Source organism: Cygnus atratus, chromosome 17 (genome assembly GCF_013377495.2).
Source record: "Cygnus atratus isolate AKBS03 ecotype Queensland, Australia chromosome 17, CAtr_DNAZoo_HiC_assembly, whole genome shotgun sequence".
NCBI lineage: Eukaryota > Metazoa > Chordata > Aves > Anseriformes > Anatidae > Cygnus > Cygnus atratus.
In genome coordinates, this window is record NC_066378.1 from 1,873,261 (window position 1) to 1,886,315 (window position 13,055).

Genomic DNA, 13,055 nt, shown 5'->3' on the forward strand with positions numbered 1-13,055 from the left:
GGGTCCTGAGCCCCACCACAAGGTGACCCCACTGCATGACGCTGACACCCCACGGCGTGGCCCGGCACCCATCCCAGCGCTCCTCCAGCTCCTCCATCTCCAGAGCTCCTCCTGCCCTTGTTCCCTCAGCCCGCAGCGAGCCAAGCCCCCGCTGAGACGCCCCGAGCTCAGCAGGTCTCAGCTGGGACACGGGGGCGGATTCGGGGGCGATGCCTCTGCCCCGCTCCTCTCCGAATCTCACCCCACAGGGTGGGGGGGCCGGGGCTGATCCAGCTGGTGGCTACGGGTGAGGAGCCACCGAGGACGGTGCGGGGGCTGGCGGAGGCAGAGACGAGGCCCCCCCACATCCCCGTGGTAACCCCACGGAGGGGCTGGGGGGGATTTGGGGCTGTGCCCTGCGGCCCGGACCTGCCCCGTGGGTGCTCCCCAGCGTCCCACCGCCCCGTGTCCTCTGCTGGTCCCCGGTGCCACGGCCAGGTGCCGCCGTGCCAGCTGCCGGCAGCATCGGCTGGGAGGTGACTCAGAGCCCGGCGCTGACTAACGCGGCGTGCCCGCTGCTCCCGGCACGGCTAGGGCGTGCAAATGTGTGTCCCTGGTGCACGGGCCCGTCCCTCGTGTGCACACACCTGTAGTGCAAAAGAATCTCTTGCACAAATGGAGCTCCGCTGTGCACAAACACACGGCCCCTATGGAAATGCCCTTTGCTTGTGCGCGCGCACACGCACACAGTGATGCAAATATGTCTCTTGTGCAACACTCCTTCCCTGTGCACGCACTTGGATGCAAACAGCCCTTGTGCAAGCGCACGCCCCTTGTGCACAACCCGCTTCATGCAACTGCACCCCTCGTGCGAATGCAATTCCCTCGTGCACAAACACACTGCCCCTGCGGAAACGCCCTTCACTTGTGCACACGCACACGCACACACAGCAGGGTGCAGGAGGCAGCTCCGTGGTGCCAGGGCGCAGCACCCAGGGGTGCAGGAGCAGCTCCTGGGGGGGGGTGCGTCGCCCTCGCCGCCGCGCGCCCATGAATAATGCATGGCTGCAGGCCCCGGGCGCTGCCTCGCCGCCGCGCAGGACAAGGGCAGAATACCAAATGGGAGCCCCGCAGGGCGGGCAGCCCCGGGGACACGGGCACACGGGGACACGCCGCTGCAACCCTCCTCCGTGCCTCAGTTTCCTCACGCGCCTCTCCTCGCCACTGGGACAGCTCCGGCGGCGCTGGGCTCTCGCTTTGGGGCCACCCTGAGCGTCACTTCGGGCCCCCACGGAGCCCTGGTGATCCGGGGGGGGACAAGGGCTCTCCCGTCCCCTTTTTGGGTGGATTTTGCGGATTTTGGGTGGGCACCAAGCCCCGAGAGCTGGGCCACCCCGCATCCCTCCCACCCCAGGGACAGCGGGGGCACTGCATCTCCGCCAGCCGCTTTCCCCCCCCCAGAGGTGACCTCCCTCCTGCAGCACCAGCTTCAGCGTGGGGCTTAGCTGATTTTTTTAAGGGCATTTTATGTTTTCAAAGTCGCATAAATGTGAGTAGGGGGGTGCTTTGGAGTGGCTCCCGATGTGCCTGCGGAGATGCCTGGTGCAGGGCTGGTGCCCTTGGAGGCTGGGGGTGCCCCACCAGTGAGGAACGGCCCCGGTCTGAACGCCAGACGTGAGCCCGTCCCCAGGGCAGTGCCAAAGCCACCCCCAGCCCCCAAGCATTAAAGTGTGCTGAGGAACGCTGCCGAAATGGAGCCAGGCCCTTAGTTTGGCAAAGAAAACCCCGATTTCCTTTCCAAACCCGCCCCAAGCTTTGCCCACTTTGGGATCTGCTCCTGCTCCTGCTGGTGGGCGCTGGCAGCCCCCAAGACCCCCCAAAATCAGCTCCGGGCAGAGCCCCCCGAGTGGCGCAGAGCTCGCGTGGGGCCCTTCCCAGTTTGGGGAATGGGTGGAAGGAGGCAGGAGCTGTTCCAGCACGTGGAAGAAGCCATTTAAATAGTTTTATTTTTATTTTTTCCTTGGGCAAAGTCATCTCAACGCAATCCACATCCTCTCTGAAGCTGTCTAGACTTTGATGAATTTAATTTTGCTAAAAAGGAAAAAAAAAAAAATCAGAATGAAATTTCCTTTGAAAGCGCTGGAATTTCCCATTCTGCCACTGCTGGGAGCGCTCACACGGAGCTGCCACAGGCTGTGAGCGTGCAAGGCTGCGCGTGTGCAAGGCTGTGGGCGTGCAACCCTGCATGGATGCAATGCTGTGTGCAGGGCTGCAAGTGCGCGATCCTGCATGTACGCAAGGCTGCAGGTGTGCAGTGCTGTGAGTGTGCAAGGCTGAGTGTGCAAGGCTGCGAGTGCAGGGCCCTATGGCACCGCAGCAGCCACATCCCAGCACCAGGGCTGGGTCCCACAGCTCAGCCCTGCCTTTGGGGCACGGGGACCCTTTTGGGGCCGGGTGCTCCCAGAGGGCACAGCCACGATCCCGGGGGATGCCGTCCCCTGTCCCCATCCCCTCTGGGCAAGGAGGAGGCAAGGAGACCCCCCTGGGGACACGGAGCATCCTCAGGGTTTCCGAAGCAGCCCTCCAGGCTTTGCTTTGGGGCCAAATCCCCCAGCCCGAGGTTCTCCCTGTCCTCTGCAGGCTGCGAGCAACGGCTGCATTATTGATGCCGAGGCTGCGCCGCGCGCGCGGGAAATCAGGTCAGCCCCCCCTACCCTGCCCCCTCCCGCAGCCCCCAAATCCCCCCCTTTTCCCCATCAGCATTCCTTTGACACACACGAAAAAAGCAGCAATCCCATCTCCCCTGGGCTGCCCTGCTTAAGAACAACAAAAGAGGGAAAAAAACCACCGCCACCCCCAGCTCCCAGCCCGCCCGCGCCTCCCACCCCACTGGGGAGCAGGCAGCGGCCCCAAATCCCATCGTCTGGCCTTGGGCTGGGGCCGCGGGAGCAGGAGCAGCCCCCGGGGTCGGGGACGGCGTGGTGGGACACCCCACGTCCCCACGGGGCTTCGTCCTCGAGGGATTAAGAAATCGAGGCCGCGCCGTTCGCTCACCCCCTGCCCGCTGCGGTCCTGGCGAGTGTGGGAGGCGTGGGGGAAAAGAACCAGGTGAGCTCCGTGCCCCACCTCGTAGTGCTTTGAATTTTTATTAAAACAACTGAGAAAAAACAAAAACAAAAACAAAAAAAAACGTTATTTCTTCAGAGTACAACGATCCACGGGGATAGAAAAAGGCTGTGCCAGGCCACGGCCAAACCCATCTGAATTGCAGACGCGCTTCGTGCGGGGAGTCGCTACAAGGCAGCAGGCTGTTAAATAAAGAGGGTTTGGGGCACGCTCTGCCCGGGGGGCTGCGACTCCATCCTGGGGGGGGCGAGGGAGGAACTGGGGCGCTGGGAGCCCGCCGGGTCCCCACGGAAGGGCAGGAGTGGGGCCGGAGCCGCGAGGACGCGCCAGGGACCTCGCTCAGGGGCTTCTCGCAGGGCAGCCGCAGCGCGGGCGGCCAGGGTTGGGACCCGCGGTGTGTTTTGGGGACGGGACCCCCGGTTTGCACGGGGAGGTAGTGCTGGAGGCGGCCAGGAGCCAGGCGTGGGGGGAGCAGCGGCCAGGGGCTGCAGAGGAGATGGGGGGGGTCCCTGCGTGCGTCTGGGGGCGCCGGACCTGGCCGTCAGCTCCTGGTCCTGCTCACCCCAACGGGGAACGGGCAGGGTGCGGGGCGAGCTGCTGGGGGAACGGGAGGGCACGGAGCTGGGGCTGCTGCAGCTGCAGCGCCCAGGAAAGGCACAGAGGGGCTGAGGTGGGGGCACCTCGGCGGGGTGCAGCGGGCACCCGCTGCCTCCCCGCAACCAAAGCCGGGGCCGCGATTGCCCTCTGCCAGGATCCCGGCCGGCCGCAGCCCCGCCTCGACCCCAAGGAGAGCCCCCGGCCTCAGGCTGCCCCTGCTTGTCACAGTTTGCAGGGAAAAAAGGTCGCAGTTGGCTGGCACCAGCTGTTCTCCTGCTCCTCATCCCCTCCTGCATACAGGAATGAGGAGGAGGAGGAGGAGGAGGAGGTCTTCCTGCCCCTTCCTCCTCGCCCCAGCGCAGCAGCAGCCCTCAGCCTTCGCCCTCTCCCCCGCAGCTCCTCCACAAATCCTCCGTGCCAGCCTCCTGCCTCCGCCGGGCCCGCTGATTTACAGCCCTCCGCTGGCACCTGCTCGGGGCTGCTAACGGGAGCCCCGTCCCGCTCCTCCGCTGCGCCCCGGCCCCGGCCTTGTGCTGCCGGGAAAAAGCCCGAAAGGCTGGGCCAAAACATAAGGGGGGAAAAACCAAAAAAAGGAAAAGGCAGGAGAGGCTGAAAAAAAAAGCAGGGAGGGAGGAGGAGGATCGGCAGACGCTGAGGTGGAGAACGTCGCAGTCCGGGGCGGGTGGCGGGACGCGGCCGCGGCGATGCCCGGTGCGGGCACCCCGCTCCTCGGCGCGGGCGCTGGGGCCGGAGAGCGGTGCGGGGCGGCCGGGCGCGTCCTAGAGCTCCTCGAAGAAGGCCACGCGGGACTTGGTGCTCTGTACTGTGAGCTGCAAGAGAGCAGAGGGGAGACGGGGGTGACTCCCTCCTCCCGCCGGGCGCGGGGCGGCCGCTGCCCCTCCAGAGACGCGAGGACGGCAGAAGCGGGGACGTCTCGCCGCAGCCTCGGCAAGCGCGGGCTGGATGAAGGGTGCGGGGAAGGTTATGGGTTCTTGTGTGGGGCTGCTCCCTGCTCTCCCCACAGAGGGAAGGGTGCTGAGGGGCAGCAGCAGCGGCGGAATTTGGGCGGCTGGAGAACGGGGTCCTGGAGGAAAGCACGGCCCCGATGCCCACCCGGGGCCGTCCCGGAGCAGGGAGCTGAAGCCGCTCGCTCACACCACGAGGACCCTGGAGCAAAGGCTCTGCAGCACCACGAAACTTGGCCCAGCAAAGCTTCTGGCAGGGCTAGCGAGGCTGAACTAAAAATAATGCTCTGCACGGGAGCCGCAGTCCCGTTCCCTAAAGGGCCAAAGGAGAGATGGCAGAAACACCCTCAGCCGAGAGGAGGAAAACCCCAGTATTTCAGGGTAACCCCCCAAAGCAGCGCCCTGGGAGAAGTGCCACCTTCCCCCCAGCTGCTGAATCACCAGCCGCATGTGCCAAAGCAGCGAGCTAATTGCATGGGCTTCGTTTCAGCTGGATTAAGCAGCGTGCCTTCCGCCGGGGCCGCGCGTTTTGCTGAAGCAGGGATCCCGGGCTCGCCTCGCAGCCAGCTAAGCCCCACGGCAGAGCTGCCAAGCGCTTCCCCCTCCCCGCTCGCCCCGCTGTCCTTTCCTCGGTAATTCCTTCACAGCTCTAATGCCGTTCCGAAAATCTGTATTGCAGAGGCAATTTCTGCAGGGGCTTAACGCCCTTTACTGGAACAGGGCTGGCTCAGCTCCTCCTCAGCATCCCCCCGTCCCTCCAGCCTCCTCTCTGGAGCTGCAGCGCACTCTTGCTTTTGGCTCTTCCAGCTGGGTCAAAAGCCAGAGAATTTGGGGTACGATGCCCGGGGGGATGCCACGGAGCTGGCAGCGACCTGGGCTCATCGCTGCCAGGCTGAGGTGGCCGCAGCCACGCCAGGGGGGCGGAGGTGAGGCCATGCGGGGCCCAGGAGGACGCTGAGCTCTCACCTGCCTCCTTCCTACCGCCCCCGCTGCTCAAGTCACCTCCTCTGTGGGACGGGGGGGGAAAGGCAACGGTGCTGCTCCAAGCCCTGGCCACAGCTGTTGGGGGCTCGCGGTACCCGAGCCACCAAAGCCCAGCACGGGGACGCTCCTCCCGCATCCTCCTGCTGCAAGCTCGGCGCTCCGCTGGGAGAACACGAGCGTGTCGAGCCGGGGCTCTCGGAGCTAACGCCGCTGTGTGAAGGCAGAGCAACGAGGGGACAGGGCACAGGCGCAGGGGGAAGGAAGAGATGGAGGAAGAAGTCACAAATTAGCGACTTCTTGCCCAGGGGCTTCCACCTGTGGCCTTCCCTGCACTGATCGCTGTTTGGGGGCTACGCAGGGAAACCGAGGCACGGGAGGAGCAAGGCAGCCGCGGCCACGCAGGCAGCAGGAGAGGCAGGAGCCCAGCAGAGAGGGGTGTGATGAGACGTAAAAGGGGGGCACAGGCAGCTCGCGTGGTGCAGGAGGATTTCTTCCGCACGGCCCAGGCGGCTGGATCAGGAGAGGGAATTCAGATCGCTCCTGAGCGCACCCCGACTCCACCAGCGATGCTCCGCCGTGCCTGGAGGGAAAACCCCCCTCCTTTCCTTCCTTCCTTCCTTCCTTTTCCTCCTGCTTTTCATGCTGTTGAGCAGCTCCAGGCTGGCTCCCCAGGCCGGCAGAGCTCCGCTCCCTGCCCAGCACCACCAGCAGCGCTCCGCTGACAAGGGAGCGGAGGCAGAGCTCCGGCCGCGGCCGCAGCCTGGCTGTGCGTGGCATGACAAGAGGCGAGGGCTGCGCTCGGGGAAGGAGGGCAGAGCCTGGGGAAGGAGGGCAGAGCCCCCCGGCACCATGACTCGCCCCACGGCAGGGGCCGGGCAGCGGCTGCGTGAGCCGGCGGGCGCGGGGAGCTCCGGAGCTGAGCTGGCGTCGGTTGTGGCTGCAGCCACGAGCCCCAGGCAGCTCTTTGCAGGGAACCCCCTCCCTAACAGCAGGAGCCACCCGTTGGGGTCTTTTCCTTTTCTGCACCGGGACAGGCAAGCAAGGAGAGCAGCAGGAGGGATGCGATGGGGCTCGGGGACTTGCCCCCAGGGCAGGTCCCCGCCGCGCAGGCAGCAGCGCAGGCAGCAGCCCCCTTTCCCTGCCCCGTTTGCTGGGGAAAGCCCCAGGCTGGCCTCCGGCACCTCCTGCCTCCCCAAACTGCCCCCAGCGCCCTGGCAGCAGCTCCACTCGCCCGCCAAGGAGCGCCGAATGCCCACACGCGCACCGTAGCGCTGCGCAGGCGAGGCTGAGTGATTAGGAGCAAGTTACATTTTCGTCAGTGCAGAGAGGGGGAAAAAAAAAAATTGATTTACAAGCAGTATTATGATAATCTCCTTCCTGCGGGAGGGAGGGCGGGGTGGGCTCCACAATGCACTACCAGAGCCATCAAAGAAAATTTAGAGAGAGGGAGCGGGAGCGCAATTAAGCAGCCAGCGCTCAAATGAATCAAGAGGGGGAGAAGGGAACAGCCCCGCTCCCTGCAGCCCTGCGCTGGGCTTCTCAGAGCTCTGCCGTTACCCAGAGCTGCTGGACTTGTGCAAGAAAACAAACAAACAGCAAACAGCAAGAGGAAAACCCACTTGACAGCCGCTAACCCAGTAACCACGGGCGCAGCCCTTCTGCTGCCACAAAGGGGGAGAAGGCGCGCGGGGTCCGGGCAGCCCCGGCCCCACACCGGGAGCAGGGGCAGGGGACGGCGGCTCCCGGGGGCTCGCCGCGTGCTCCCGGTGCTCAGCACTCTCCCAGCCCCGTGGTCTTTATTCCCCGTGCCTCCCCAGGCACGTTTTGCTGCCGCTGCGGGCAGGGAGCTGTAGTCCCTGCGAAATCGCAGCCCGAGTGCTGCATCCCGTAAATCCTCTTTACTGCCACCCCCGCTCCCCTCCGTGTCCTCTCCATCCCTGCCCACGTCCCCGGCGGCCAGCTCGAGTCACACATCCCCTTCTTCTAGGGCCGAAGCTCCCCGTTCCCCCCGCACCCCTCGCCCTGCCTCCTCCTCCCACGCGGCCGCTGATTCTGTGCCGAGCGTGGGGCCCGGAGCACAACTTTCCCCCAGCCTCCACCGCTTTGATGAGCGCGCTTAAAAGGGAGAAGATGACACTCCCGTCGAAGGAAACACTTTTCAAAGGCTGCCACAAAAATAGCTGATAGGCCTGACGGCTGCTGGTTTCCTTTCGCTCCTTGTAAACAAGGGAAGGAGGCTGCTCTGTCCCAGTTTAGCTGCCGGGGAGTTTCACTTCCCGTCCCCGAGGCGCAGCAGCTCACACCTCGCCTGCACCGGGGCAGGAATAAAAACCCAGCAGGGACCTGGGCTCACAGACACGGGGATGCAGGGGCAAGAGCCGTGAGGGATGCGCCTCCGTTTCCTCTGGGATTTGGGGGAAAAGTGGTGCCTGGAGTGAAAACATTTCTTTTGCTGGTCCCTCGCATCCCCCGGGGGATGAGGCACGGCCCCGGTCCTCCGGTGGCGAGAGCAGCGCAGGTCCCAAGGAACGAGCTCCAGCCCCAGAAATGGACAAGTGCTGCGTCCTACAAGTCGGCTTAAAAACCTAAAGGCAGCCCCGTGGGCAGCGGGAGCCCAGAGCCGGTCGTCGAAGGACCAGAGCGGTGCTCAAGGACACAGCCACTTGTCTGGGAACAGGCACAGAGATCTGCTCCTTGCCCAGATACCTCCAAGGGCTTAAATCACCGTAAATAAGCACGACAACGCAAGAAGAAAGCAACTGGAATGAAAGGCCGGGTTGTGCTCGTGTTCTGGAGCAGCAGCCTGTCCTGGGAGGCTTCCCCCATGGGGGCAGGCGAGGAAGAAGCGCTTTTTTTCCATGTTCTACCGCAGTCTGAGCGGCAAAACCCTCCTGAAGCCGAGCCAGCTGGAGCCGGCAGCGCCAGCCCCCGGCCGAGAGCGCTACAGAGAAAGCGGCTTCCAGATGAGGTGCTTGCGCTGTGCCCACAGAGCTCATAAAATAGGATTAGCATGTTAACCACGTAATTAAACACGAAAAAACTTAGCAGGCATCTTCAAAGGCAGGCAACAAAACCCAGAGGTCACTCAGCAGCGCTCGCTGTGCAGCTGGTTTAATTACGGGGGCTCCTTCCCGGCACCGCGCCCCTCTCAGCTGCCGCCTGATGCTCTTCACAACCTGCCGGGGCTCCAACGCCCCTCCCCGTGCCGTGCTCACCTGCAGACCTCACCCAAATTCAAGGTGTCACGGAGCTCCCAGCGCCGATGGGGACGGGACAGGGGGCTCAACAACCGCCAGCCGGCCCCGCAGGGACACCCGGCATCTCCCCGAAGCCGGCCAGCCCGAGGGGCACCGCTTGTTTTAGCTTCCTGCTCCCTCTTCCCCAGGGAAGGCGTGGCGACGGGAGCAGCCCGTCTTGGGAACACCAGCAAGGTGCTGAAGCGACGGAGAGCTGGCACAAACCCCGCTGGCTGATTTACGGCGCTGCCTCGTCATCCTGAGAGCACCGGCGGCTCGGCAACAGCACCAGCCCCGAGCGGTGCTGATCGCTTCTGGTCACGGGCCAGGCAGAAGCCTGTGGCTGAAGCATCTTCCTGCCTCCGCTGCGGTGCTGAGAAGGTGCTCAGCAGCCAGGCTGCGTGTGCCTGATGTTCGGGCAGGGCTACGCTGGCCCTCGGGAACTTCTCACAAAGGCTTTTTCCAAGCACGTTTGCCGCCTGCGCTCAGGAGCGCCGTCGCTGCAGCACCCGCATTGTCTCTTCTTTTAGTGCTACAAGTCAAAATTTGCCGAGCGCCGTCGGTGGGGGCAACACCGCAGCCACGGAATGAACAGAGAAGCTCCCCCAACCCCCTCTTCCCCAAGGGCACGCAAGCCCCCGGCTCAGCCAGGCTGGTCCTTGGAGGGAAGCAGCTCCAGGAAGACGAGGCGCGGCCGGCAGAGCAGAAAGGACCAGCGTGGGGAGGAGGCGGGGGACCGGAGCGCCCCGCAGCATGGCGGGGAAGGCAGGGCCACCCTCGGGATTCGGGAGGGAGCCGCTAACAGCTCCGCCAGCGGCACACAGCTCCTCCAACCCCCAAACCATCCCCCCGAAGCCAGAAACGCGCTCTTTGAGTCACTTAAAAAGGGCTGGCGGCCACGAGCACAGGCTGCAGGGAATAATCCCGGGCCCTGGGAAAAGGGCAAGAAACCTTTCCCATTTCCAGCGCCTGCCATTTCTCAGGGCTGGGGCCAGCGGGCGGGAGAGGAGAGCGCAGGGCTGCAAAGGGCTGCCTCGAGGGGTGGTAGCGGCCAACACCACGCGCTGCCAGGCCCAAGCAGTACCTGCAGACGCTGCCTGTCCTCAGCTGCCGCCTGCACGCTGCTCTGGTGCTGCTCAGACAGGCAACGCGGGTGCCACAGCCACTTGCTGCCCTGCTCCGAGACGGGGTGGGGAAGTTTCAGCCTGCTACGGCAGCTCTGGCTGCAGCAGCGAGAGGAAATTGATGGGGTTTGTTTGTTTTTTTAAGCTCGTGAGTTCCTTTCTGCAGCAAACAAGGGGGCAGGTCCTGCTTTACTTCGTTACGGAAATCTTCAAAGGCCCCCCTGTACCTCCAACGGATTCCCAGCCACAGGCAGCAGAGCAAAAGCAGGCGTGTTCAATTATTTAAGCATCTCTGCCTGCACTCCCCCACCGATGTTGCCAACTCAACTTCTGCCAAGAGAGATGCAGCCCAGCGTGGAGGACCAGGTGCGAAAATGAATGCGGAGAAGCTGCGAACGCTTCTGACGGCGCGAGAGCCGGGCACGGGGCCGCCCCCCGGGCAGGTGGGCTGCGGGGAGGAGGGTGCTGGGGGCCGGGGTCACAGCGCACGGGGCGGCAGGAGCAGGGCCGGGGGCTGGCTCGAGCAGCGCGCACCGCGGGCAAGCTCATGCACGGGTTAGCGTGACAGCCGGTGACCCCCTCACCACACGCAGAGTACCTCGGAACAACCTATGTGGAAGTCTCAAATGCAGATAGGTCTTCTGCCCTGGGCTTGAGGCTAAACCAGCAAAATAAAACGGACACAAAAAAAAAAATTCCTCTGTGATACAAGCAACGTCAGGTCGTTTGTACAATCCGTACAGCGCTGAAGTGACCGACAGCTTCCCAGGAGGGGCAGGGGGCTGGCGTTACCCAAGTATTTCCAAACCACCTGTCCATCTCGGGCATCTTCAATTTCCCTCTCCACCACAACTGCAGGGACAAAAGCCCTCCTGACCTCCCGAAGGCACTAACAGAAGCAGGCTGTAATTTATTCCGACGCGCTTCGGCGGCGGGCTGTTATCTGAAAACCTCTGCTCCTGGGGCCGAGACGCCAGAGCCAGGCAGCCCCGGTTCCCTCTCGGAGGCAGGGGACAGGCCTGCAGCTTCTGAAGGGAGGCTGAGCGCGGCCCCAGCGACAGGGACGCTCCGCCGACAGATGCCCAAACGCCTGCCTGCCGCCTCCGTTAAGTGAGACAAATGGGACCATCAGCTTTCTATTAACTCATCTCAAAAGCGACAGTCAGAGGCAAAAAGTTAGCACTTTCTGTTTATACGGAGGGCTCTGAGTATGGGGACGTATCCTCACAAAGCCTAATGGGAGCAGAAAGGGTTTCAGATTCTACAGTGACTAAAGGGCCTCTGAAGATTTTTATGCTGTCCCCTCTGGAGAGGCAGGAACCCAAATAGCACAAGGCTAGCACTGGGAAACCAGCGCTATCCACTAGATTCATTTTCCTGCCCCAATTCAGCGATCACAAGCTCCCAGCCACGAGAGTCGGCACGAATGGATATTTTCGAACCCTTTCAGGCATTACTGCTCGCTGCTGAGACGTGTTACCAGGCCAGGATTTGTTTTGAAAACCCGTAACCGTTACCACAACCTACGCCCCTGTCACGCGTGCCGTACTGACTTCCGAGGCGCTCACAAGGACACTTGCTAGCAGAAACCCTGGGAAAAAGCCTCTGCAAGCGACTGGAGCTGACCAGTAGGTCCCGCTGTACCGATTATGGATGCGTGCCCAGGCTCTCGTTAGAATGAACCCAGCTGGGAGAAGAGCAGAGCTACTCAACTAACAGAAGAGGACTGGATGTAAAAATAACGAACACTTTGTGTTGGGCCCTTCCAGGCGTGACTCCTGCGCTAGCAGACCCAGGCACCCCAACGTTTTGGCTAAGCATTAATCCCCAAAGCATTTCTAGAGGCAGGTGGTTCCAGGGTGCGGAGCACAGGGAGCACACACCCCACTCGAACCTTACCAGTAGAAGATTTTGCTGTTAGTACTTGCAGCTGCACTACAGGTTACTCGAGAACAGATTAAGAGAGCATGAAGCTTTTGGCTCTTTCTGCTCAGGGCTCATAAATCAGGAGTAGTTTTCCCCTTACTATTCCCTAGCCAAACTCAAAACTGCTTCCTTGCATTGCCCTTAGGGAATGGTTGCAATAGCCAGGAAGGGCTTTTCCCATTCCTGATGTGACTAGGGTAGCAAATCCCTCCTACCAGCACCTCTGCGTCGCTTTTGTTACGGTTCAGCAGGACAGGCAAACCTCGAGACCGCCCCAGCCCTTCACAGAGCACTGAGAAGGCAAGGCTTGGTTGCAGCAAGAATGAAACCAGAGCCACCAGAAGCTGCGACTCCCTGCGCCCTGGTTCAAAGCTAAGCAGCCAGGGAAGAAAGCCTAGACCAAACAATTTTATTATAACAACGTGTGCAAAATAAAGGCAGGGTTACTTTGTTGTTTTTAAAGGATTTCGTCAGGCGAGATACAAACTGGAGCCCTCCGATACCTTTTTAATAGTGTTGTGCTTGCTGTTGCCTCGGCTGGCGTTCTCGTTGTGCAATATATCCAGGGCTGTCTCTCTCTCCTTCAGTTTCAGCGCCTCGATTTCGGTCTTCAGCTCGTTCAGCTGCTCCTGCAGGTGCTTGCTTTTCTCCATGTACTCCACCCTAGCGCACACAAAACAGAGCCGGGTCAGGGCAGGCTGGCTGCACGTGGTGACGCGACGCCGTGGCAGTCGGCGGCGGAACCGTAACAGGAAAACCCCGTCGTCATCACCCGCAGCGCGTGGAGCCGACACCAGCAGGTTACGGCAGACACTGAACCACTCTCAGCAGCCATTCGTTCGGGATTCAGAAGAGAAGCCGGACACCCGACCAAGAACTCTAAGTCATGTTACTAGAAAATCAATAAATAAAGCCAAGCTCGGGCTGCTGGAGGATTTTTGAGCGAAGCTGTGCCATGACACAGATTTAGTATTACGCAGTTTCAGCCTAAAAGATACTGTTTTAAGCAGTGCTCTCTACTCCGCTGTCGTCCCATCCTCCCCCCCACCTCCAAACCTAGCTCCCAGACTCACAAAGGCACAAATCCCTTCATGCCATTTTCCAGGAGGGACCTTGGT

At 62.3% G+C, this 13,055-nt stretch overlaps 1 protein-coding gene across 6 annotated transcripts in view; it reads right to left on the reverse strand.

Annotated features, from left to right (window-relative positions):
- Nucleotides 1-1,960: 1,960 nt before the first annotated feature.
- The window catches only part of NF2 (NF2, moesin-ezrin-radixin like (MERLIN) tumor suppressor), a 42,397-nt gene continuing 31,302 nt past the window's right edge, over nt 1,961-13,055 (reverse strand). For 3 of the 6 annotated variants that reach the window (XM_035571306.2, XM_050714197.1, XM_050714198.1), the window contains one exon: nt 12,330-12,600. In XM_035571306.2, the coding sequence (XP_035427199.1) occupies nt 12,408-12,600 (193 nt within the window). In that variant the 3' untranslated portion in view covers nt 12,330-12,407. Of the gene's footprint in view, nt 2,071-3,033; nt 4,533-10,609; nt 10,670-12,329; nt 12,601-13,055 lie in introns of those variants that run through there. The other 3 variants (XM_035571303.2, XM_035571305.2, XM_050714196.1) reach the window with 2 other exon arrangements.